Source organism: Centrocercus urophasianus, unplaced genomic scaffold, assembly GCF_019232065.1.
Source record: "Centrocercus urophasianus isolate 14NV4802_14NV808 unplaced genomic scaffold, USGS_Curo_1.0 seq_5, whole genome shotgun sequence".
Classification (NCBI taxonomy): domain Eukaryota; kingdom Metazoa; phylum Chordata; class Aves; order Galliformes; family Phasianidae; genus Centrocercus; species Centrocercus urophasianus.
Genome location: NW_024885088.1, coordinates 5,949,883 through 5,976,601, shown reverse-complemented (window position 1 = coordinate 5,976,601; position 26,719 = coordinate 5,949,883). Strand labels below are relative to the sequence as shown.

General features: G+C 37.2%; 1 protein-coding gene across 1 annotated transcript in view; it reads right to left on the bottom strand.

Annotated features, from left to right (window-relative positions):
• Nucleotides 1-26,719, bottom strand: part of ATXN10 (ataxin 10) — a 93,847-nt gene that overhangs the window by 45,071 nt on the left and 22,057 nt on the right. Inside the window, exons 4-6 of the mRNA XM_042834889.1 lie at nt 20,060-20,156; nt 18,996-19,160; nt 7,933-8,013 (exon numbers count right to left, since the gene is read on the bottom strand). Coding sequence (XP_042690823.1) covers nt 7,933-8,013; nt 18,996-19,160; nt 20,060-20,156 — 343 coding nt within the window. The remainder of the gene's footprint in view (nt 1-7,932; nt 8,014-18,995; nt 19,161-20,059; nt 20,157-26,719) is intronic.

Sequence of the window (26,719 nt, the reverse complement as noted above, 5' to 3'; positions counted from 1 at the left end):
TTAATTCATCCTCTGATGAAAACAATCTGGCCAGATGTTCAATATTTCTGACAGGTCTATTTCAATTTCTTATGCTCTAACACAACGTTATTACGCATATTATATATGTCAAAAATTTCCACCAAAAAAACTTTTATAAACTGTTGTTAAGTTAAGCAAACCAAATACAGACTATTTGACAGCTTCCACATGGCCCTCGCCTTCCACAGTCTCCTTCACTAATCTTCCTCCCCAACCCTAAACCAGTTCAGAGAAGAAAATGAGGAAATAAAAATTGATGTGTAGGTTGCTCCAAAAGTAATATCTTCTATTTATTTCCATGGAAACAGCAACTGATATAAAGAGAACAACAACTCTATTTGTTAGAGCAAATTTTCATCTACAAAGCACTTGTTTTTACATAATCACCATCATTTACTACGCATTTTCACCAGCCATGAATAAGAACTCTGCATGCTGCACTTGTAAAAAACCTCCACCAGCAGAGATGATCCATTGCTTCAAAGCTGCTGTGATGGCACTGTTGCTAGGAAAACATTGTCCATGCAATGCATTCCATTTTTCATCATCCTGAACAGATGGAAATCAGCAGGTGCCAAATCCAGACTATACAGTGGATGCGAAAGGAGAATCCAGGTAAGATTGGCAACATGCTCCAAGATCTTCAAAATGATATCAGGCCTGGTGTTATCATATCGCAAAAGAAAGATTTTCTACTTCTCAGGAAGTTCAAGCCTTTAGTGAAGTCAGTGATAATGGCTGATAGTTTGTCTAGATTCTAGTAAATTCTGAAGAATCACTCCTTTCCTATCCCAAAAGGCATCACTTTATCCACAGAGGTCTGTACCTTGAACTTATTCTTTGCAGGGGAATTCTCATGTCGCCACTCCAGGACTGTCATTTTGACTCCAGCCTGTAGTGGTGATACCATGTCTCATCATCAGTGAGGATGCAATCCAAGACACTGTCACCTCATATTGGCTCAATAGGCTTTGAAAAACTTGCAGACGGTGTTTTTTCTGTCCCAGCATTTGTGGGACCCACCTTGCACAAACTTTGCAATATTCCAACTTTGCCATCAATGTTTCCAACGTACTGCAGCCAATATTCAGCTTCATACACAGTTCCCTGTGATCAACTGATGGAGATGCTCTTCATTTTGTGGTGTGACAGTTGTGCATGGCCATCTGGAACATGGCTTGTACTTCACATGCTGTCGTCACTGCTGGAACACTACACCCACCATTTCACGGTGCTAACGTCCACAATTAGATCTCCCTAAACATTCAGCAAGTGTTGATGAATGTCACTAGACACAATTTTTTCCACATGAAGGAATTCATTCACACACTTCTGCTTCATATGCACTTTCATTTCAGCCATCATTTGTCAGACTGCATCTCTGCTGTCATCTGTCACATGGCAGCAAAATCTAATGAAATGTTGCTGAGAAGGTTCAACCTTTCACTGCCATACCACCAACATTAATCTCTGACATCATGTGCCAAAATAATAAAATAGGAGGCATTACTTTTAGAACAGACCTCGCATGTACACTGGGCTCTTTTATAATTGTCACTAGATGGATTACTGTAAATTCAAGTTAATTATTCATATATCCAAGGAGAGTAATTCAGCCTATTAAAAGTGGATGCATAACATAGCTGCTCAGCTAAGTACTCAGGTCACTTAATTTAACAATTCTAACATTGCTTTACTTCTGATGTCCCTTCACGCTATCATGGCAAACTCAGAGTATTTTGAGGAAAGAGAACTTTAAAGTGGCAGAGGCTCTACCACAGCTTTGCTGTTGAACTCCAGCACTGAAGAGAGAGCATGGGCTAGTGGAGTTAACTGTAATTCTCTCAATCTGAAAGAGCTCTATTTATTGAACAAATTCAACAGTAGGCTATTTTACTAAAATATTTGCAATTCAAATAGAAAGGCTGACATTTACATAAGTGGAGCAATTCAGATGGTTTTTCTTTCTTTCTTTCTTTCTTTCTTTCTTTTTTTTTTTAAATTCACCAAGCCAATTGTCAGAAGAGGAAAAAAAATGTCGTCTTCTGTGGAAACAGCATGGTCACTGCTTTATTAACCTCACCACTACTGATCAAGTAACAGTTAATCAGTTCTTGCTAAACCTAGCCTTAAATGTCATTAATATAGCTGCATTAAACAATTATCTGAATGAGTACAAAATGCTTTTTCAATGTGGTAGCACAGAAGTGTACTCAACACATTTGCAGAAGGGTGGACTTAAGTCAGAAGTCTACCAAACACTGGTAAACTCTCTCACAGGCTTCACTTACAAACACGATCAAATAACAACACAGAACAGTCATCATGTTTGTTCAGCAGGTTAAAACTGGGTAGCACAAGCTTTCCTGTCTACAACCTACCATTAACCAACAACCTTAGGCTTTCAGCTTTGACAATCTAGACTAAAATCAGGCTAACTACATTGACATTTCACTCATCCCCAAAACAGGGCTAGATATTACTCATCTGTTTTTACCAGGTTCTGAGCATTTCAAGTGTACGTTAAGCTATGAAAGAAAAGCTCCTCATAGAATTTATGATTACTGGAATTATTCCCATAAAATATTATCTCCTGTGTAACAGAATACCAGTCAGCTACTGTTGCACCAGTAAACCAAAAAGCCATGTTTAAAACAGACAAGCAATTCTTTTGTAAAGAATTTAGAGGGTCACCCTATATTTACATAAACTGCATTAGTGATACAAAATTATTACCACTAAGAAAATTTTTAGCATTACTCTTACTCTTGGAATAAAATCATGTACCCTGTAAGGCAGCCATAATCTTTCTGGAGAGAAATAACAGTGATATTTAAAAGAAATTACATGCAGGCAGTATATGAAGATTTTCTGTTCTCCTGAGGTATTTATATGTCAAGAACTGTTTTATTGAGTTGTCTTCCAGACAGTCATTTCAGGACATGCCCATCTTTCCCCAGAATATCCAGCAAGTCTGGCATTCAGCCAAAAACTTCCTGAGAGCAATCCTTTTTGTTCTAATGCAAGTCCCCTTACATTCCTTTCTTCTACTGTTCCTGTTTTCCTCCAAGGCTCCCTAGAATTTTTCCAAGTTATTTCTCCAAAATAATAAAACTTGCTAATTTCTTTTATCTGATCTCACAGTTGTTTAGCCATCAGATGATAGCTAAATGCAAACAACTAACAACAAAGTGCCACAAAACATAACAAAAGCGAGTACCAGTTTTAGCATGTCTCACCATGAATTTTCATTCAATATCTGAATACAAATGTATGTGTTTATTACATTTATTTGGAGTTGATTGTGCCAGTAAGTGCAGTGTTATCTTTCTTTTTTTTTTTTTGGCACCACATAGGAAGACCTTTGTCAATCTCATGTTCCCCACTCCCCCAACCAAATTTAATTCATTCCTCCTAAATCTAATCAAATTAGCAGGAGCTTGGAACAATTACTATTAAGTATTTGCAATCACATATAAACATGCTGTTGTCTCTCAGAATCTGCAAGCAAATTACAACCTTAATGTACAATTTGTACCTGGAAACCCATTATTACGAAGTACAGTGAAGTTTTGCTAAGCTCAACTAAAAACAGTAACATACAATTTCATAATGTTATTATCATTCAACAATTTTTACTGCAAATGTGAATCCTTTATACCTTCCAAAATGCCAGACAATCGTAACATTCCATAACACTGGGATATCTCGGCATTGAAGCACTCCACTAACAGTGGTTCTGTAAGACAAATTAACCTTTCCCAAAATACCTCAATTCATAGAATGGCCTGTTTTGAAAAGGACCTCAAAGACCATCTAAGAGTCACAAGAGCTGAGTAGAGGGGGACAATCGCCTCCTTCCTCCTGCAGCCACATCCTTCTTTTAATGCAGCCCAGAACACAGTTGGCCTTCTGGGCTGCAAGCACACACATTGCCGGCTCATGTCCAGCTTCTAATCTACCAGGACCCCCAACTCATTCTCTGCAGGTCTGCTCTCAAGGAGCTCTTCTCCCAGTCTGTACAAGTACCTGGGATTGCTCAGGCCCAAGTGCAGCACACTGCACTTGGCCTTATTGAACCTCATTAGGGTTTCATGGTTCCACTTCTCCAGCCTGTCCAGATCCCTCTGGATGGCTTCCCTTCCTTCCAGTGTATCGACTACACCACTCAGCATGGTATCATCTGCGAACTTGCTGAGGGTGCACTCAATGCCATAAACAGTTTGTAGAAAGGACCCTGCTGAGTTCATTTCACGCACTGTACAGATGGTGATCAGCTGTGTTGACAGGAAGTATGTTTGTGTAGGTTTAGGGATTTTCACTGAATTTATTACTACAAATCATGTAAACTCTATTATGCTTTTCAAAAAGAAAATCACAGTTCAGTTGTGAATTTGATGCCTCTTGATTTACTGTCAAACACATGGAAATACATGTTGTAGAAAGTCCTTGCATGTCTCAGTTAAAAAAAAAAAACAAACAACAACCCAGCAATGGCATCTTTCTATGTAACATTCTAGAGTATTTAAAAATGCATTTTTTTGAGATATATGAGAAGACAAAACCAGGTCAGATAAACACATTTTGACTGTCATTAACTAGGGAAAAAAAGTGACAGTATAAACCGAAGCATAGGGAATTCATTGTTTCGAAACGAGACAAGGAGCCTTCACCGCAAGAGCGCCGCACTGGTGTCCAATAAGGCTGACTGAGCCAAATAAACGGAGAAAGGACGGATGCGGTATTGAGGTGTCTGGAGAAGGCAGCTTAAGCTCATGAATAAATGGTACCTCTCAGTTACAGTGTTTTCCATCACGCACATTAAATACGCTTACTTTAAACATATTTACCAAAAAGAATTAACTATGTTGAGAAAGTTTGTGAGTACATACGTTAGTAGTGACTCTTAAAGTTGGCAGTTGCCTTAGATAACCAAGTATATGCAGTTTATAACCACAATATTTGCACTATTTGCAGTATTTGCACTATTCAAAGCATTTCCTGTAATTGAAATCTAGTATATTTGTGATATTGTGGCCATGATGTGTGCCATAAGTAGCTCTTGTTCTAGAAGTGGTTCTGTAATCTGAATTTCCCATTAAAAGACAAATTCCTGACTTCTGAACAATTTTCTTTTTCATTTCCTAAGAAATTTAAGCAATTTGATGTTGCGTGCCTGAGTTTGCAAATTGCATGGAATAAGTACTGAGAAAACGTGATCAGCACTTTTAATGATACTCTTGCTCTGAAAAGTGTATGATGATGCGACAGTCTTCTATTTCTTTGCAAGTGACTACAGCAGAAACATGGCTATAGTACTGAGCCAAAAGACTGTACAGATACTTGAATTCTTTGCCAGATTTGAGATTTCACTGCACATGTATGCAAGTATTTGGCAGAAGAATGCAGAAAAAGCTTACTCAAATTAGGCACTAGTGTGGACAGTTTAAGTTAATGCCTTGAAAGTCTTAATTACATTGTAAAACTTTTAAAATGCATACATCTACTGTCATTTTTAAGAAGGTTTCTTGCATTAATCAACAGCAACAACATTACAAAACAAATGTTTAAAATTTTTTAGGCCTCTGAACTATTAGACTTGGTTTGGATTAGTGTTCTCAGTGGATGATGTATTCATTGAACAAATTAACAGCAGTGAAATTGGTACATGAGTCATGTAACTGGCACCACTTCCTGCTACAGGACTGCTGATGACCAGTGGCAGGTTTTCATTTGTGGTAATGTTTATAGATTTACAGACACAAAATAGCTGGAGTTAATTGTGGGATTATAGTCCATCCTGAATTTATGAGTTTACGATCAGTTACACCTACATAAGGTGCTTACAAGTATTGTTACAAATCAAAAGAATTTCAGATTTAAAAAAACAGTTTTCATCAATGACATAGACGATGTCCTCAAGTGCATCCTCAGCAAGTTTGCAGATGACACCATGCTGTGTGGTGCAGATGATACAATGGAGGGAAGGGAAGCCATCCAAAAGGACCTGGACAGGCTGGAGAGGTTGGCCCATGAAACCCTAATGACGTTCAATAAGGCCAAGTGCAGTGTGCTGCACTTGGGCCTGAGCAATCCCAGGTACTTGTACAGACTGGGAGAAGAGCTCCTTGAGAGCAGATCTGTGGAGAATGAGTTGGGGGTCCTGGTAGATTAGAAGCTGGACATGAGCCGGCAATGTGTGTGCTTGCAGCCCAGAAGGCCAACTGCCTTCGGGGCTGCATTAAAAAAGGGGTGCCCAGCAGGGAGAGGAAGGCGATTGTCCCCCTCTACTCAACTCTTGTGAGGCCCCATCTGCAATACTGCATCCAGGCCTGGGGTCTCCAGCACAAGAAAGACGCGGAACTCTTCCAGAGGAGGGCCACTATGATGATGAGAGGGCTGGAGCACCTCTCCTATGAGGAAAAGTTGAGGGAACTGGGATTGTTAAGCTTGGAGAAGAGAAGGCTCCAGGGAGACCTCATCATGGCCTTCCGATACTTGAAGGAAGCACATAAACAGGAGGGGAAATGGCTGTTTACGAGGGTGGATAGTGATAGGATAAGGGGGAATGGTCTTAAACTGAGACAAGGGAAATTTAAGTTAGATATTAGGAGGAAGTTTTTCACACAGAGGTTGGTGACACACTGGAACAGGTTGTCCAGGGAGGTTGTGGATGCCCCATCCCTGGAGGCATTCAAGGCCAGGCTGGATGTGGCTCGGGGCAGCCTGGTCTGGTGGTTGGTGGTCCTGCACATAGCAGGGGGTTGAAACTAGATGGTCTTTGAGGTCCTTTTCAACCTAGGCCATTCTATGATTCTACAATATGATTCTATGATATAAAAAAAACAAACAACCTAACCCAGTCTTGGCTGTCCTCAAGAGGATCACTAAAACAAAAAAACAGCCTCTCCCACTAACCACTTTGGAGTTACAAGATATTTAGAGGCTTGTGATAGCAATGGTAGTGGAAGGATGGTTGGACTGGATGATCTTACAGGTCATTTCCAACCTTGCAATTCTACACTTGGTTAATGAACCTCTATCAGTAGACACAGTAAGCACACACTTCATTTTTTGTTTCCAGTTGGTTAACCTGATGAAAGGAGAAAGAAGAACAGTATATCCCTCATTATTCCCATCTCTCACCTGTGTATCTATGCTATTTACCTCAATTTATAACATATTTCTTTTGTACCTCTATCCTGTGTCTGAATGATCATTTGTAATAACACTTTGGTTTTAGACAGATCAAAATTACAGAAAAAAAACATAAGTCACAGGGATTTTTTTAATGTGTTGTCTTTTACCTGCAACTTCCCTACGCAAAGGGGGAAGAAAGTAGCTATTTTGAATACACAAACACAGGATCACATAATGTGAGAATATTCTAATATTATTATTATTTTTAGTTCTGGAAATACTAAAAAGATTAAGTTATCACAAGCATCGGCACATCTACTTTTGTTTGTTTTTATGTTCTACTAACCAGCACTAGGTATACTTCCATGTTCAGTAAAGTCTTTTTTTTCATTTCTTACAAATACAGTGGGAGCATGAACAGATGAAGACATTTGACATATAGCTGTAAAACGCTGCAGGGTGTGGTGCTCTTATGAAATCAAGGCACAGGCATGAAGTCTTGTGTGTTTTGTTTTTTTTTTGTTTTTTTTTTTCTGAAGTATTTCTTTACCAAGTAATGGCGCCAACCTGGATTCTGCAACCCTACATAAATCACTGCCAGTTGTGGCTAAACTGTAATGTTAACCAACCAATTTAAAACCATTACTGACATAGAAACATGTATTTAGAGATTTTGTGCCAACTACGAAACCACACAGTTTTTCAATCATGTGAACAGGATACTCTATATGGAATGCTAAATACTAAAAGCCACATTGGTTTTGGGGTTACCTTTCTTGATTGCTCAGTTTGGCATAGAGGGCTTTCACCAACTCTGGACATTGCAGCAAATAGTCTGTAACAATTAAGAACCTAAAGAAAAAAAAAAAAGAAAAATACTTATTACTGGTTGTACAAAGAAAACAGCTTCTCCATTATTCCAAATGGTGATACTTAATTTTACTTGTAAAGAACCATTTGACATACTTCTAATACTATTTCGCTAATTGTGTATTGTTTCCCCTACATTTTCCCATTTCCAAACAAGCTTGGAGGAAAGCTAGTTAAGATCTTTCACCAGTTATAGAAAAGGAATGCCACAATTCCAATAATAAATGACTAATCCAATTTTTAGGTATCTAAGCAAAAAGCCAAAGTTTAGGCTTGAATACTATTATGGTATTCATCACAACACTGATTTTAAGCATCCAAATAAATTCTCAATAAAATAATAAAATAAAATCAAACAAAGCATCCAAATAAACAGAAACTGCATTGTCAGATGCATGGAAGCAAAAAACTTCTCTTAACTTCCCAAAAAAACACTCCCCTTCTTTAACACAAACTGAAGCCAATATCCAAATTCAACTCCTTGCTCTATAAGGGGATGAAATACAGTCTACGATCTGTACTATGTACTAGTACTGTGTACTATGATCTTTGGAGAAGTCTACTTCTCCAAAGTATCATTCACAACATTAGACACTGGCCCTGTAATTTCAACCTAGTCATGTTCTTTCAGCATCATTTAAAAAAATAATTAAAAAAAAATCCTTACATTATGAACCTAGAAGTAGTGACAGTGTTACGTATTCTACATAGGTATACGAATATTAAACTATGCATTTTTCAATCTATGTTTATTCCTATAAAATATAAATTAATTACTGAACAAATCTCAGAACATCCTCTGCTCATGGAGCTGCTGTGAAGAATAGGCATAGTATGATGAAAACCAAGCATTTCAAATATTCCATCCATCTCCTGCCAACATTCCACTCTCCAAATAGCCTTTTGCTTATCAAAAATCCATTAATAGCCAACAGAAAGATTACATAGAAAGCCTAAAGATTTAACAAATTACTTTTAGGAAAAAAAATCAGTAACAATTTGGGGAATAAAAGAACAAGAAGTCCAGAAAGTTAATAGCTATTATTGTTTCCAATGCTAAATGTAGACTCAGCCAGCACCTGGTTCAGTTATTTTAATATGGAAATTTTAGAAGGATAAATGTATATGTATATTTGTATACACACATATACAGACATATCACAGAATGGCCTGGGTTGGAAGGGACCTCAAGGATCTTGAATCTCCAAACTCCCTATCACATGCAGGGCCACCAACTTTCACATTCAATACTAGACCAGGCTGCCCAGGACCCCATCCAACCTGGCCTTGAACACCTCCAGGGACGAGGCATCCACAGCCTCTCTGGGCAGCCTGTTCCAGCACCTCACCACTCTCTCTGTAAAGAACTTCCCCCTGACATCCAACCTAAATCTTCCCTCCCTCAACTTAAAACCATTTTAAGATCAATCTAAGAGTTTCTCAACACAAATTTGAATGTATAGACTTCCCCACAATTACCAGCACACATGTAAATGTTGTGCCAAAAGTAATGCCTCCTATTTGTTCCCATGGAAGCTACAACAGATACAAAGAGCACAATAACATTATTTGATAAGGCAAATCCTTAGCTATAAAACACAACTTTTCAACAGTCTCCATCTGCAGTTTTTTGCCAGCAATAATCAGGAGCTTGCATGCTAAGCGAGGAGACCCACCACCACTGTCACCACTGCTGGAACGCACAACCCACCATCTCACTGTGCTAACATCCACAATTTAGTCTCTCTAAACATTCAGCAAATGTTGATGAATGTCACTGGATACAATTTTTTCCAAATGAATGAATTCATTGACACACCTTTGCCTCATATGCACTTCCATTTCAAATGTCATTTTGTCACTGTCCTTCTGCTGTCATCTGTCACATGGCAACTAAATTTAATGAAATGTTGGTGGGAAGCTTCAACTTCACTGCTATCCTGCAAACACCTAACTCTGCTATCATTGGCCAGTATTACTTTCAGTGCAGCCCTTGTATATTTCAACGCTAAGCAGCAAAGACTCAGATGTAACACCACAATTACATCAAACCATTGACACAGCAGTCAAGGAGAATACTTCCACAGTTCTTAAACCAACAATTCATGGCATAAGAGCTATCCACAGTTAAACCTTCAAGATGATAACTGACTGCATTTCTGAAGAATTTGAGTAGAAGCAAAGGTTTCCATCTGCAGTCATAAAAGGGACAAGCGAACAAACAAACCCCAAATCCATAACTACGGCTGTGAAAAACACAGCCCTGTGTAGCTTCTTAATGTAAAAATTTCAGTTGACAATGAAGCATGTTAATATTGCATTTAAAGAACAACACAAAGCTTGATTTTTCAATGTGGCAACTGGAACTATAAATTTTGTGTTCTACCTTTCATGATCAATATTGCTTTAGGGAAATCTTATTGGATACTTGTCTTGCAGTTAAAAAAAACTAAATACTTATCACAAAATATATGTATATAATACTAATAATTGCAAACTGGTGATTACTACTGCTAAATGGAAGATCTGTATTTCAGTCATTATTTGGTCTTTCAGTCATTATTTGGACTATACTCTTGTATTTATTCACATGCATCTGTCACTAGAATTAGAATTGGACTAGAATTTCATAGCTAGACAAGTCTGCAGTATTTTAGAGGAAAGTTTTTGCTTATAAAGATGCATGTACTTCTATATGTGCTACTTCATCTTTTAACTTCAAGACAATCCATATTTGATTTTCTCTTTCACCCTATCTACTGCCTACAATACTGCATGAGAGAATACAGTGCATTACATTTTTCAAGAGCATTACCAGGAGATGTCATAAAAAAATCAGTAATGGGATAAAGCTCTTCTCTCTAGATACCATGTTCAGAAATTCTGGTGGTAGTAAAACAAGAGTGCAAGAAATTAAAGTTGCCATTTTCAGTCTTCAGCTCTCTTGTTTTTCATTTAGGTAAGGGAGAAGAAGAAGAATGAAAGTAAGACAATCCAGAACCTTGAAATAAGAAAGACACTTAGTTTCAGGTTATTGACTTAACATGGCATTACAGATGCCCAAAAAAGCTTTGATAATAGATTTAAATCTCTTTGAAGGCCAACACAAGAACCACTGGGATAAACTCAGGACCACTATAATTTAGTGAAAGAACTGGTGAAAATTAAAGTTGTTATGCAAGCATTGCAAAGTAACAAATGAACAGTGTTATTAAATATGCTAATGTTCTTGAAATTTAAAAATTGTTTGGCTAAAAATCTTGTAAAAACTTAAAAATATATATATCAGGCACTTACCTAGTAGATAACTACAGGAGGAGATGCTCAAAGATTTAAAAATAGCAAAGGGTTTCACTGTTCCAAATGGAACTAGAGCATCAGACAAGACAAAATAGTATAAGCTACACTTGAACTCAGTATATCCGAAATACGTATTTATAACATATTATACTCCAATCAAAGCTGAGTGTAAGCAATCAATTTGATCACAAAATGTCATGCTCCATATTAAGTTGATTTGATTATATTAGCAAGTCCAGAGAACAGCATCCTTTGTCTCAGAAGACAACAAATTTTTTTTAGGAGAAAGAAGAAAAACACACAGGAATTCTCTGTTTGATCAGCAAATTTCTCATCTCAAAACCAAAAGCATATTTCACCATCTCAAACAAAGTCATGCCACCCATTCCTTAATCAGAATGAAATACTAATTTTTACTACAACAAACAAGCATGACAAATAATCCAAGTTTTGAAGAAAAGAAAAGAAAATTTAGGCAACCAATTTTTTAAAGCTGTCTCACAAGCCTTTAAAACAAAACAAAACAAAAGAACAACAGGAAAAAACAATGTGCTTGGTACCAGAACACTCTTGAGAAACAGAAGTATTCTGGCCTTCCACAACAGCATAAGCATTCTATCTAAACCACTAAAAGAAGACAAAAAATAAACAAACAAAAAACAACTAACGAGAATTGGAGTGCGTGTAATTAACTCTACTCAAACAGCAGAATTAAAGCACTTCTTGCTCAAAAGGACAGTAAGGGAAAACATTTCTATATTTAAGGCTCAATCCCAAGTACAGTAACAATACTCTTCTCCTGAACGGAATAAAACACAACAGTGAATATCCTTCCATCTTCAAAAGTTATTACTTGTAATGAATGAATCCTCCTTGCACAGGCCATGATATGGTTCCACTAAGTCAACTCTCAGGCCTACAAGACCAACTTCAAACTACCTATAATATTTCTTACATTTAGAATACACTCCTGTTCAATTCAATAGCTACATGTGGAAGACACTGAAAGGAGATTTATTTTTACTTTTGGGCAAACTGTGAATCACTTTTTTTTTTTCCTGAAGTGCTACAAAGTAAAAAATTACTTTCTACCCCTTTGTCTTTGTAAAATACTCAAGAAGAAAGAGGTGAAAGGACAAATAAACACGTGAACCTGAGCTTTGAGAGACTGGGGAGATCTGTGCCAATATGCTGCTTCTGCAAATAGAAAGTAGAAGCTACTCAGATCTCTACAATTAAGGAAACTTTTCCAATTGTCAGTACTATTTAAAACCACAGTTGAACTTGGAACCTGCAACATAACTCGAACTTTCCTGGAATTAAAAATAAGAATTACCTTCTGAAGAGCAGAAAGGAGCAGGGGAAACCCTAAACTATCAGAGAGGACAGACAGATTTGCCAGCCCCAAAAGAAAAAAAAGTAACATTTTCTGGTTTTTGCACTGCATGCATACCAATTAAGCAACAAGCACTCTACTGCAGAGTTCCATCTTTGCCTTCAAATCTGTGTCCATGGGCAAGACTCCTTGCCACAGGAGCAACTAGTTTCTGTCCACACTTCTTTCCATAAGCCAGGACAAAATAACCAAAGGCAAAAATGGGGAGGCGTAGTCCCATAACCTAATCTTTACAGTCATCACCAAGCTGTGGTTTCAAAAAGAAAAAGTAGATGTTCAGAAAAACTTATTTCTAATGCCAAACAGCTGACCATACTCTTAATATCATTTTGATGGAAGCCAAAAGGCATATTATGCCTCTTATTTAAAATGGAGGATTTCTGTTCCTCGCTTTTCAGGAATCCAAAATGCAACCTGTTTTTTCATAGTAGCAGCACTGCATGTTGCACACACTTGGAAAAAGTGATGACAAAGCTATACTCTCATCTCTAATGGAACCACCAAACTATTTCTAAAATAAACAGCTTTTAGATTACACACTGGTCTCGGTTAGGATAAATTATAATGTAGTTTTGTACTACTTTTTCCTAATTATTTTACAAAACACATATGTTTGCAGGTTCAATATTTTAAAATAGATTTCATGTGGCATTCTATGCTGGTTTCTCTTCTAAATACAGCAGCTTCTAAACTGTGTGACACACTTCACTGCTGTTGATTAATATAAACCTGAAAGGGAGTTGGTACGCATGTGTTGTGAAACACAGAGGAATTACTTTTTAAAGGCTCCACAATTTTCCAGAGCCTAATAGCATAGGCTTCTGCATGTTTAAAACAAAAACATTTTTGTAGAAAAAAATGGCAGAGCTTGGCAAGCCTTTTCATCGTATTGCACATGTAATGCTGGATATTGCTTGTGCTTTCTTCTTCCCTTGGAACTGCTGCAGAGGAGCTTGTTAGAAGATTCTTCAGATTTTGGTAGTAACCACATGGGAATAGTGAGTGGGAAACATGTTTCAGTTACTGAACAGGGTGTTCCAGCTGTGTTTCCTAAGGGAAGGATCTGTCCAATTCCCAGATAGTATCCTTAGGCAGGCAACAGTTGCCAAAATAAAGCAGGATTATAAAAAGAAACATAACCTTACAGACTAAGCATATTCACTTACATGCTTAAGATATGGCCAAAACAAATTATCAACTTTTCAGAAGTGCATTAGTGTCCATAATGGAGGTACACTGGAAAGATGAGGATACACAGAAAATAAAGGATCGTCTCACAGGAGCTTGCAAACCATGCTCATTCTTTTGAATGGAAGTGGGTAGACTGCACACTGGAAAAAGTAAAATCTAAGTATGAATAATGCAGAAAGACCGATCACAGTTTAACCGACAGATCTGTTGTGAGAGATAAAATAAAAGAGAACTAATATTAAATGAAAACAAACAAACAAACAAACGAAAACCTCAAAAGAAGGTGGAAACAACAGAAAAAAATATTGAGGTTTGAAACCTTTCCACTTGCAAGAAGGAATGCTAATTCCACAACTGTGTCCATGAACAGAGCAAACTGCAAGACAGAGATCAAAACCAGTACCTCAAAGGGGAGCCTACTTGCCTAAAGGACAAGTTTTCAGGACTGAAGGCAGGACAGGAACAGTAACATACACCAAGCTGTAGCAGCTTAAAAAATTTTCCACCAAAGTCAGCAGATACGTAGTCTTAGGCTAACAGCCTAGACAGTAGATGCACATTACAAAGGTCCTTGCATTTTCCAGAGAACAACTACACTGCAAAGAACTGTTGAGTAGATAGGATCATTTAATTACTATGGCATAAATCAAACCAAAGAAAAGAAACTTACTAACTTGTTTCTGCAGAGCCAGTCTTTGCAAAGACTTATGCTTTGAATCGCATTCTTTAACATCATTCCCCTCTAAACATTCTGAATGCAGTAAGCTCTGGGCATTCTTTACAGGCCAAAATACAGATCCAAACATTCAGGACAAGACAGGTAATTTTCAACAGCTTTCAGTCCATAAAACTTCTAGTTTTGTCTTGTTCTAACATTTTAGCTAAAGGCTAGAAAACAAAGGAGTATACATCCAGTCAGGCTACATTCTGAAGAATCTGTTAGAGATGCCTGTCTCAGATCACTGCCCTTGGGAGTCAGACCAGCAACAATCTCAGTATATTGCCTAGTATTCAAGATTACAGGATTGCTGCCACAAAACAAGTTAAGAAGCTGCGTTGACTGAAAGTTCAGAGGCATTTCAAAAATACAGAGCCTAATAAATGTTAATTAAAGCTATTTTGAAATAACGCTCTGTATCCAATATTAAAGATGGCAAAGAAAGAAATATTAAAAAAATATCTTGGAGCTGTTCAGAGGATCAAGCTTCTAAAAGAGAAAGAGAAGGTATCAGTAAAATGTGTGAATTACATTTTGCAACTTAACAGATTTCAGAGATAGAGGCATTTCTGAAGCTTACAAGTAACCACAAGCTTAATGAAATGAGCCTTCAGACCGTCTGGTATAGATAAACAGGTACCTGATTCTATAACGGCATTCCATATCGAACCAACTTACTTCTGAAATTTATTAACTATTTGTTAGCTCAGTGTATGCTACAGAAAACAATAAAAAGTGTGTCACTGAGAAAGACAAATGTAGGCATGCATCATTGAACCTCCTTTTTTTTCCCATGTTCTGAGATAATTTCTGTTATCAGTCTACAAAAATCTCATATAAATGCATCAGTGCTTAGTCTCAAAAATCTCAATATGCTGATCTCCAAACCAGACCTTTTGGGATTCAAAAAAATGCTTTTAAAAATGGACAGCATGCTTTCCACCTCTGAATAGATTCAGCAGATGCTAATCTGAGGTCTTCTCTCTCATAACCTGCTCCCCTCAGAAAGCATAGCCACCAACATGCAACACTCCAGATATTCTTTTTTCCCCAACAGAAGATCCTTGTTTTCTACTGAATAGCTTTTGATGCAAGAAGTAGTGAAGGGGAACCCAGAAAACGATGCCCTGTCTTCAGAGACACTTCCTTCACCCTTTTTAATTGGAAAAGAAGCTTATTGCAGTCAACACAGGAATTGCAGGAGTTCTGCCACCAACAGCCACTTCTAGAAAAGAAAGCTCTCAAGAACTGCTTAGAATAATCTCAGATTTTCTCTGACAAAGACTTCTTCCTAGAAAATTGCTGCAAGACTAGAGGGAGGAATGTCAGAAGCCAAAGGCTGGAATGAGGTTCCTCCTAAACTCTCCCTGAGGACTTTTCCAGCATGGAGATGGAAATCCAGACTCTAAATATGAATGGGATCAAGAACTGAGCAAGAATTGTCAACTGAATGAGAAAAAGATTTTCAAGATGTGCTTCCCCTGCTGTGATGGGGCTACAGTAGGAAACCCAAACATGTGCTTAGCAGAAAGGAGCAGGAAGGACCCCATGGGAGAGACCATACTTCAGCCAATTGCTTTAAATCCAAATGTTTGCTCTGGCTGTCCTCTCTCTGTTCTAATGATTCATAGCAGCAAATGGAAAAATAACTTAAGCAACATGATTATTTTCAGAATTCACTGGATACTAACTCTAGAGGAACATTAATTTATAAGCTTTAGTAAGTAATAAAATGAAATAGAATACAATCGTGAATAAATGGTTTGCCTACAACCAAAACTCATCTGGTTATTCAAAGAAAGATTTTCAATACGTAAGAGCAATGTTTGACAGCAAGAAAGCACAGCCAAGATGAATAAACACATGTGGCATACACTTTTTATTCAGCGTAATAAGAAACCAGATGCTCAAACTGAGACACAAGAAGGTAGGCAGAAATTAAGTAATATTTTTAACTTTAAAAATAAGAACATTCTAAATTCAGTCACATATGAGTCTGGCAGTGAGCATAACCTCCTGGAAGATGACTAGTTTATATTTTGGCTCAGCTATATAATGCAAGAACAGCTGCTTCAAAATGGTTTCTGTGCACTCTGGTAGCTGTGGCGTAAGGGTCTCAAATCTTCACAACAAAGTATATCAGCTTTGTTGCAAATTCTGCAGCTATGCAAATTCATCTAAACATACCACTAGGATCGTACTTCCGCGAGAGGTAAAGTACAGCTCCAAAATGTTCAATGAATTGCTGACCAAATATCTTTTCTATAGTACAGTTAGAGAGCCGAGACAAGAACCTTCAACTTTCCTCAGCCAAAGAACTCATAAATAACATCACTTCTATCCAAATTAGAAATCCTTTTTGCTGCTAAGCTTTTCTCTTCAGAGCAGAGAACACTTTACGAAGAAATTTCTGGATGCTATCAAATCAAGTCTAAATAACAGCTCTAGCAGAAGGACACTTACACCACAAAAGAATTCCAGCTTATGCGTGACAGAATGGAGCAGCATTTTAACCTAGTAAATAGAGAACACCGATTAGTCCACAAAAGGTTTTCTACAAAAAGCAGATTCAATATTGCTGGAAATAGGTAGAATTTTCCCCTAAGTTTGGAGAACTGGAGAAAAAGACAGCTAGACTAGGCAGGGCATGAGAAAGTCAGCAGAAGTGCTGGCTGGTGCACCTCTTCTTGCTCAGCAACAAGAGCAAAAAAAAGAAAGCAAGAAAAAAATTAACCTGATATCATCTTAGTATTATATGAATATATCCATTCACATTTATTTAACAGGAAGAAAATCAGCAGTAAAAAATGAAACTGGCTTTCAGATCCACCTTAGGACTATCCTCAAGACAAATAATATTCTCATACTCTAGATAATAAAGAGAAATTTTTAGGCAAGAAAGTTTGGTTGTATTACATCAGGTATAATAATGCTCTTGTACTATGCGCTTCACAGATCGCAAAATTATAGAAAGTGGCAGGAAGTAAAGCAGAATCTAAAATACAACTTGTTTTCTTGTGAAAAAATATCCAGATTCATAAGATTAGTAAGTTAATAACCTCTGTATTTAAAGCTAAAGAACAACTTGTTGCCTAAGAGAAGAGGAAGCTCAGGTGGTGACCTTATCGCTTTCTACAGCTACCCAAAATGAGGCTGTGGTGAGGTAGGAGTTGGCCTGTTCTTCTCCCATGTAACTAGTAATAGGACTAAAGGGAACTGGCCTCAAGTTGCACTAACAGAGATCCAGGTTGGAATTACTACTTCTTCCCTGAGAGAGAGGTCAGGCAGTGGAATGGGCTGGTGGTAGAGTCATCAACCCTGGAGGTGTTCAAGAAACACTTAGATGCTGCACTGAGGGATATGCTTTACTAGGAAATATTGGTGAAATGTGGATGGTTGGACTGGATGACCTTAGAGGTCTTTTCTAATCTTGGTGATTTCTTGGCTTTCATATCTTAGTTAAAACATTATCTTCAACACATAAAGAAAACAAAGGATAATCAAGATAATTACCTGAAAAGTCATCTGTTTCACACGTACTTCTACTGACTGTGGCCAAAACTAATGATTCGGTTTGTCACTTTTGAAATGGAAGTCTAGTCACCTGATCCTAAAACTAAGTTTCCTTTCTGCAAACTACTTATGTCCTATGCAAACTGACCTGGTTAGGAAAAAAGACCACCCCCCCAAAAAAAAAAAAAAAATTAAGTAATTTTTTTTTCAGTACTAATGCAAGGAAAACGGAGTTTCTAAATATCTATTTAAAACTTGATAATTTTTCCTAATTAAATTTTTACTTTAAACATGTCCTTCAAGAGAAAAATAAAAAAGTATATGGAGTTTTGTTTTAATAATGTCTTTTATCCAGTATTTTTCTCATATTAAAAAAAACCCTGAATTATTGTGCATATGCTTGTTGACAAACACAACATTTCTCAAATGCATAAGTGACAGAAATATTTACAGAAATAGTCATTAGCAAAAAATTCAAAGCTTGATGGAATAAACCCACCGATTAGTTTTAAGAAAATGAAATTTAGAAGATTCACATACAACATGACTTCTCTGTTTCAATGTAAAAATGATTGTATGTCACACTAGACAGCAGATTTGTTAATAAGAAGAGTACTCCACTGAGTCTACAACTCCTGTTTACATCCTCAACAAAGACAGTCTTAGTTTAAGAGAAATCAAATGAGTCAGTATAAGTTTATGAGAAGAACTTGAGATCAAATTAGTAACTTGCATATAGATCATCATTTACTACTTTTCAGAGCCACAAATTCAGACACTTTCACAGAGAGATTGATGCTACTAAAACACTTATTTAAGAGGAAAAAATGTCTAAAAGATACATACGACCACTCAGACTCTAGTCGCTCTTTGTAGACTTTTATGATGTGAAGAGCCACAGACAAGTTCCCAGGATCCATCAGTTCCTTCACTTTCTCTGAATTAAGGCAGGTAAATAAGACCATACAACAGTAGGCAACAATTTTCTCATCACTGTAGGTTAGGCAGGTTCTTCAAGAGAAAACGAATAGTTAAGACAGTAAGTTAAAACTGATGCTGGAAAAACACACTTCAGGACATTCAGCTTACTTGTTCTTGTCTGCTGCCTTTCAGAGAATCATGAGTTTGCCGTAGCTCAAGAGATATAAAGTCAACTGCAAAGGAAGAAAATCTGAAACTGGAAGTCAAACTTAAGATGTGATTTATAATACTAGTACAATATCTGAACTAACTAGAAATTTAGGAATTGAATGAAATAATAATAATAACCTGTATCTATTACCATACAATCCTCTGACAAGCGGACTCCAAACATACAACGAATATGCCTTTATCAGCAGCTTATTGTGAAAGATTTGGCCAACTACACCAAAAATATTGTCATGTGTCCACACAAAATGGTTTATGTAATGTTTCATGCCACATCATCAATCTCCAGAAACGTATTTCATTAAGGCTAGGATGAATGGCAAAGGGAACGGAAGACACAGATATTAAGCCACTTTTTGTAGATCCCATCTAATCCACAAATAACTGACTGGTCTATACATAAGCAATGTGAATGAAAGAGAAGTCACATTCTTGGAAACAAGCAGTGTATAACTACTTGAAAATACCTCTGAAATAAAGCTTATGCTTGAAGCTCATTATTTAAACACAATTTTCTTCCAGTTTGTGTCAAATAAAATCAATTTACTGTCAGTTTATAACAAACAGGTTTTCAAAGGTCCTGACCCCTGTGGTTGACTAACAAAAAAAAACATCTACAGGATATGGTCTCAACCGCTCTATTTTCCCCAAAGTTATTTTTCAAAGCTTTATGGTGCTAGAAGAAGCACAACTGTCGTGTACAAAAGATTTGAATAAAACCACAGAAATTACATTATAAAAAAAGCCGCATCCATGCTTACAAGAAGAGATCTGGGAAAGCACACTTCCAAATGCTATTCTGGGAATCTCCATTTCCTGCTGCAATGTTTCCAAGAAACTGGAGGCTACATCGAAAAGCTGAAAAAAAGAATAAAAAAAAAAAAAAGAAAAAAAAAAAAACCAGAAAACATATTAAGTGGAAATTCAGCAAAACACTAATCAATTTCATAGAAATGAAACTTTTCAACATTACATGTATGTATCTACTCACACACACACATACACAATACATCTCAATACAGCTTTCTGTGCAGTTTCTCACTGTTATTGTATGTTAATATTAGCTTTTTCTCCTCTAATGGAATTAATTTTCCACATTCTGGAATTGTAATCAGAACAAAACTTTTTTCTTTCCACCTCCAATGAGACTTACATTAACATCAAGCAATGGCTGCTAATGATTACAAAAACTAACTGAGTCAGTGAAAGTGTAAGATAGATGGAAATGAATGAAAGCATAGAGTTGCAGTTGGTGCAAACTGAAACAGACCCATGCAGAAGCAGTAGCTGCCACATTGCAGAGTCCGTTTTACCTCTAATCAGAGGAGGTTCTTTATAGCACTGGATTAACATAAACAGGCTGTTTGCCATCACTCAAACTCTGCAAAAGCTGGTCCGCCTGCTACTAGAAGAGCTCCCCGGATGCTCTCCATAAGTTAGCTTTAAAAATACGTTACAGCAGGCAAAAACACAACAGGAGAATCCAATCTACTCCCAAGATACCTACACTAAATTTTGTGTAGTAGGACAAATATTTAATATGGTATGTTAATGTAGTTAACCATTTCAGGTCTCTACTGCAGTAAAATTAGAGCCAGTACACTGAGCAGTACTGCCTTTGATTTTAACACTATTTAACAATGTATTCCTACTATTATCACAAAGGATTTATTTCAAACTCCTCTTACTACAGTTTTAAAACAAAGGAAGAAGATGAGTCATAGAACCATAGAATGGTCTGGGTTGAAAAGGACGTAAAAACTAGACATTTAGTCTAGTTTCAACAGCCCTGCTATGTGCAGGGTCACCAACCACCAGACCAGGCTGCCCAGAGCCACGTCCAGCCTGGCTTTGAATGCCTCCAGGGATGGGGCATCCACAGCCTCCTTGGGCAACCTGTTCCATTGTGTCACCAACCTCTGTGTGAAAAACTTCCTCCTAATATCTAACTTAAACTTCCCTTGTCTCAATTTAAGACCATTCCCCCTTATCCTATCACTATCCACCCTCGTTAACAGCCATTCCTCCTCATGTTTATATGCTTCCTTCAAGTATTGGAAGGCCACAATGAGGTCTCCCTGGAGCCTTCTCCAAGCTTAACAATCCCAGTTCCCTCAACTTTTCCTCATAGGAGAGGTGATCCAGTTCTTTGATTATCTTAGTGGCCCTACTCTGGACCCGCTCCAAGAGCGCCATAATCCTCCCTGTACTGGAGGCCCCAGGCCTGGATGCAGTATTGCAGATGGGGCCTCACAAGAGTTGAGTAGAGGGGGACAATCGCCTCCCTCTCCCTGCTGGCCACCCCTTTTTTAATGCAGCCCCGAAGGCAGTTGGCCTTCTGGGCTGCAGGCACACATTGCCGGCTCACGTCCAGCTTCTAATCTACCAGGACTCCCAAGTCCTTCTCCACAGATCTGCTCCCAAGGAGTTCTACCCCCACAGTTTGTACAAACACCTGCGACTGCTCAGGCCCAAGTGCGGCATTTTGCACTTGGCCTTGTTGAACCTCATTAGGTTTTCATGGGCCCATTTCTCCAACCTGTAAGATGAATCATAGATGTTGATGGAGTTAATATCAAAGAACCCCTCCTTCCCAGTACATGAAGGAGATAGACCAACTTTTTACACAGTCTGATAGTGATAAAACAAAGGGGAATGGCTTTAGACTAACAGAGGGAAAATCTAGGTTATATGTTAGGAAGAAATTCTTTACTCAGAGGCTGGTGAGGCACTGGAACAAGAAGAAGTTGTGGATGTATCATCTCTAGAGGTGTTCAAGATCAGGCTGGATGGGGACCTGGGCAGTTTGATCTAGTGAGTGTCAGCCCTGTCCATAGAAGAAGAGTTAGAACTAGATGATCCTTAATCTCCCTCCCAATCTCAGCAATTCTACAAAAAATATAAATACGTAAATTAACAAAAATCAAAAGCACAAACCCACAGAGCTCACAAAATTAAACACCTTTGGTGTTACTGACAGCTTTCAATAGCTTGATCATTTTTTACAGGTTGATGAGGAATCTCAAATATTAAAATGCAGTTTAACAAATAGTACAAATAATTGTCTGTTATGTACAGATGTGACAAATGTTGTCAGATTCAGAAAACATAAGATCTCTTTAAAAGGTGTTGTGCCAGCTGGCAGTCACATCTCCTACCAAGGGTTGGGCATATGTCCTCTTGGGAAGAAAAAGAAAGCGAGTCAAAAATGAGGCAAATTGATTTTAAAGAATATTAACTTTTTTCCCATGCATCTCATTTAAATCCAAAATATATACATCTCTTCCGTAAAGCACATCAAATCATCTTCTCCTTTAGGCTTTGTTTTTACTGTCTGTGTTCTTTCTACCTGCAAATCTACTAGTCTACTTGCACTTCAAGGTCTATTTGCAACTTTTTATTTTCTTTTTACCACCTCTGCCCATCTCTGTGCTGCCATTTCTTCCAATCATCTGATTCCCATCCTGCTGACTGAATAGTTTTTCTGCAGGACAGCTATCATGGGCACACTATTCTTCTAGCAGACATTTTATGGAAATGTTTTCCTGCTAGAAAAAAACCTAAAAAGGTGGTAAATCCTAATAGGATTTTATTTCTCTGTGTGTACTCCATACCTATTCTACTATGAAAAGACCTCTCAATTTAGTTTTAGTCTACTTTTTAACTAAGATTTGCTTGACCTTTTTCATGCAGCAATTAGCTCTTCAGAGACTAGGCTGTCAAAAAATACCAAACTAAGGAAAAAGAAGTTAAAGATCCTTATTGACATTCTTACAGTGACAACTATAAAAAGCATATGTTTTTAATATGATAATAAATATCCAGAAATTACCTATTAATCACACATTAGAGTCTTAGTACTTGTGAAAGTAATCAATCAAAGTTCTCCTTTCATCTTGATTCCCTGAACAAATGAGAAGGATCCAGGGAAGACCATGGCTCTTTTCACACCATGAAAAAAGAAACAGTTTAATCTGTAAGTGCTTTTTAACCCACAGAGGCTAATATTTTTCATTTACTTTGAAGAAGGAAATCAATATATGGGCAGGCAGTTAATCTGTGAGACAAAAGCAGTAGTATCTACTCACATTAAGCGTATCTCAATATTGCAGGGCTTCCTCACAAAAGTAATCTTGTGAAAAATCTCAAGCAGTTTAAAGGGAAGGTGTAATTCTACAAGCACCTGAGGCAAGTGATCTACTTCAGGAATAAAGATTACACAAATCAGTGTATAAATCTTTGCTCAGAATGTGTCAACTCAATTCATATGCTCTGCCACAGTTACAATGCAACTGCTGCAATATTTTTACAATTTTTGATTTTTCTTTTTCCTACCCCTCAAAAATATAATAATATTACATTAAAAATATAATTCATTACAGAGTACTCAGTGAGATGTCAGGTGAACGGCACATACCAAATACACTTTGCATACTGGAATGTATTTATGTACAACACTTAGTAGTCACAAAGGAAAGCAAATGATGAAGAGGTGTGAACGATGGTATAAGACATCACAGCACCACAACCAGAGTAGCTCATCAGAGCACGCACACTGCATCACACTGCAGCACTGTCTGCATAGTTATGCACTAAAAATACAAAACACAAAAAACCTACTAGGACACTCACACACCTCTGAGGTCTACTTGGTTGTCTTACCGCAACACATATCAGAGAAATGGCATTTATATCCAAAAAGGATTTCACATTCAAAATACTAGGATATGACCAATACCAAGTAACACTGAATTTTGATTTAAGCATTGAAAATCTATACATTGATATTTAAGTTTTTTTGCTTTTGTTTTTTAAAGCGCAGATTAACAACAACAACAACAAAAATGAATCTGTTAATTCATAGCAAGACCCAGGGGTACTGATGAGTTAAGGAAACAAACAAATAACAGACCATGGAAGCCTCTTAGCATGTAACTTCCAGGTTCCTCTTGTTTGTTTTATATCTATCAGACTTCATTGCTGCAACGCATCTTCCAGTAGTCCTTACAGATCACTAAAACATAGATACTAATTTCTCCTCTTCAAAAACACATTGTACTTGGAGGAAAAGCAACAAAAAAATCTAGAAATGGATTATTGAGTCCAATTCCATTACACAGCTGAAAGAACTCTGCTATCCATTCAGTAACACATTGTCTGAAAAAGGGAGACTACTTCCCTTTTTCTATGAAAACTTAGGATCTTTACGCAGCTAGAATGATTGCCAACCACTAGTTTCAGCTGCATTAGCTATTATTTGTGAAACACTCCCCATAAAAATTATGAAACACTTTGTCCTTTCCATAGAAGTGATTTCTTTAACCCCTTAACTCCATCCCCTCATCTTGGTGTCCATCAGTGCTGACCTTAACAAATGTTTTTGTGGGTATAGGGACAGCTAAATTTTAATTAAAAAAAAAAAAAAGTAAAAAGTTACACTGTGTGTGGTCAACCAGACTATTTTTAACCTGATGGTCAACCACTGTGAAATTATATGTACTAAGATGTAACTTCTGATACACAGATCAACCCTAGAGCTGAAGAAGCTTTTTGCCCAATTGAAATTCCAACAGTTCCTATAAACTCCAAAAATAATCTTGGTATAAAATATGTACAATGAACATTTTTCCTAATGAATTTTAGCATATTTGACTACATATAAACTGATCTTTTTGAATCACTCAATACTACCCATGCAAAAATGAGGCAGCTGCTATTGTTTTATGCCCTTCCAAGACAGTGGTTTAAATGCACTCTAGAACATCAGTATCTTCAAGAACACAGTTCCATATGTTCCCTTCAATCATTCATGATCATAACCAAAAGGAACCACACTCTAACACACAGTTTTCACTTCATTATACTGCAATGCTACTGAGACAGACTGAAATAGACATGAATATTTCACAGGCCTGACTCTCTATTGCTCCTTACAGTCCAAAAGAAGTCATTTCAGTGCCAACTGCAGAATCAGACTGTGTATCAAATGAAAAATTAAATACTTCAAGTTATTAGGACAAAGATTTAAAGCGCCACATTTTGAAAAAGCAGTACACTTTTGTTCTCCTCCATGTGGTAGTATTTCCAAAGAAAAGTTACTGAAATTCCAGCTTACAACAGTCACGAGATTTCCATTATTTTTATTTTGAGGTAGGCAGAACAGACAACTATAAATATGTACTTAGCCTTTTGCTTTTCTCTCTTATCAGAAAGGCCATCTACGTAATGTTTAGTCTGAACATAAGCAGGCACTGCTTAAAGATACAAAATAAATCCAATCCCAATGTGTATAAAGAAACGTAACATCAACTGCAAAATTACAAACATAACACTAGCAAACTCGCATATCTCTCTAAAGTTTTGCTGACAACTAACTAGGCATGGAAGACAGAGTTGGTGCACCTCCTCTACACTAGGTGCATACACAAAGATTTACAAGTATTTATGCCAAATCCCTACCTACTGAGAGCCAGCACACATTTTAAACGGCCTGTCACTGTGAGCTTTGCAAATCTGAGTTGTGAACTGAAAACTTTATATAGACCTCTTCTAGTTGTTTGCAAACAAGTGCAAGATGCTTTTTGATGATGCCATCCCTGGAAAAATAAAACCCTCAGCTCAGCATAAGGTGTAAACCTCTATTACTATAAAACCTTAGTTTCCACCACTATCATCCGGTCACGGACTTCTTTCCTTGAGGCTGCAAATTAAAGCAACTTTCAGTCATAAAAAGAGCTATTTGCCTCTTCACCACCATGAATCATACCACAAATACTGATGAAAATGTATTTTCCTTGGAGAACAGTCTGTCTAGACTATTCAAATTGAATGTACAATACATATATGGGCTCTGTCATTTACAGTTATTAAAATAGTGCTTAGTATTTTATTTCTGTAAATAAAATGAACGCCTAGCTACTGATTATATTTTGGCATTGATCATACTGCACTTGCTGCAATGCAGACTAATAACCCGTTTTTACCATCTGTGGAATACCAAGAATGTTGTATTTAGTAATTTTCTGTTCCCACTCTTCAACTCCTTCACCTCCAGAAGAAAGCAATTCTTAATTTTCCTTCAGAAATGACAACTCTAATAATAACAGAACATTACATTCAGTGACTGGCCAACCATTCTGGTGCTGGGAGATAGGGGTCTGGGCAACATCTTAACACTTTTTTTTTTTCCTACAAAGGAGAACTTGCCTCAAAAACAGAAGCAGAAAAAAAAAAAAAAGTTATGTAAAATGTAAAGTTATAAGTGAACTAGTATGGAGATGGGTTGAATCAGTAGACAACCAAATGAGTTTCTAATATAAAGTAACTTACAACAAAACCTCATAATAGTAGATTTCAAAAATAGTTTTTGTTCATTTACTAGGAAAAGAATCAGTTTGACAGAGTGTTGTCTGACATGAAAT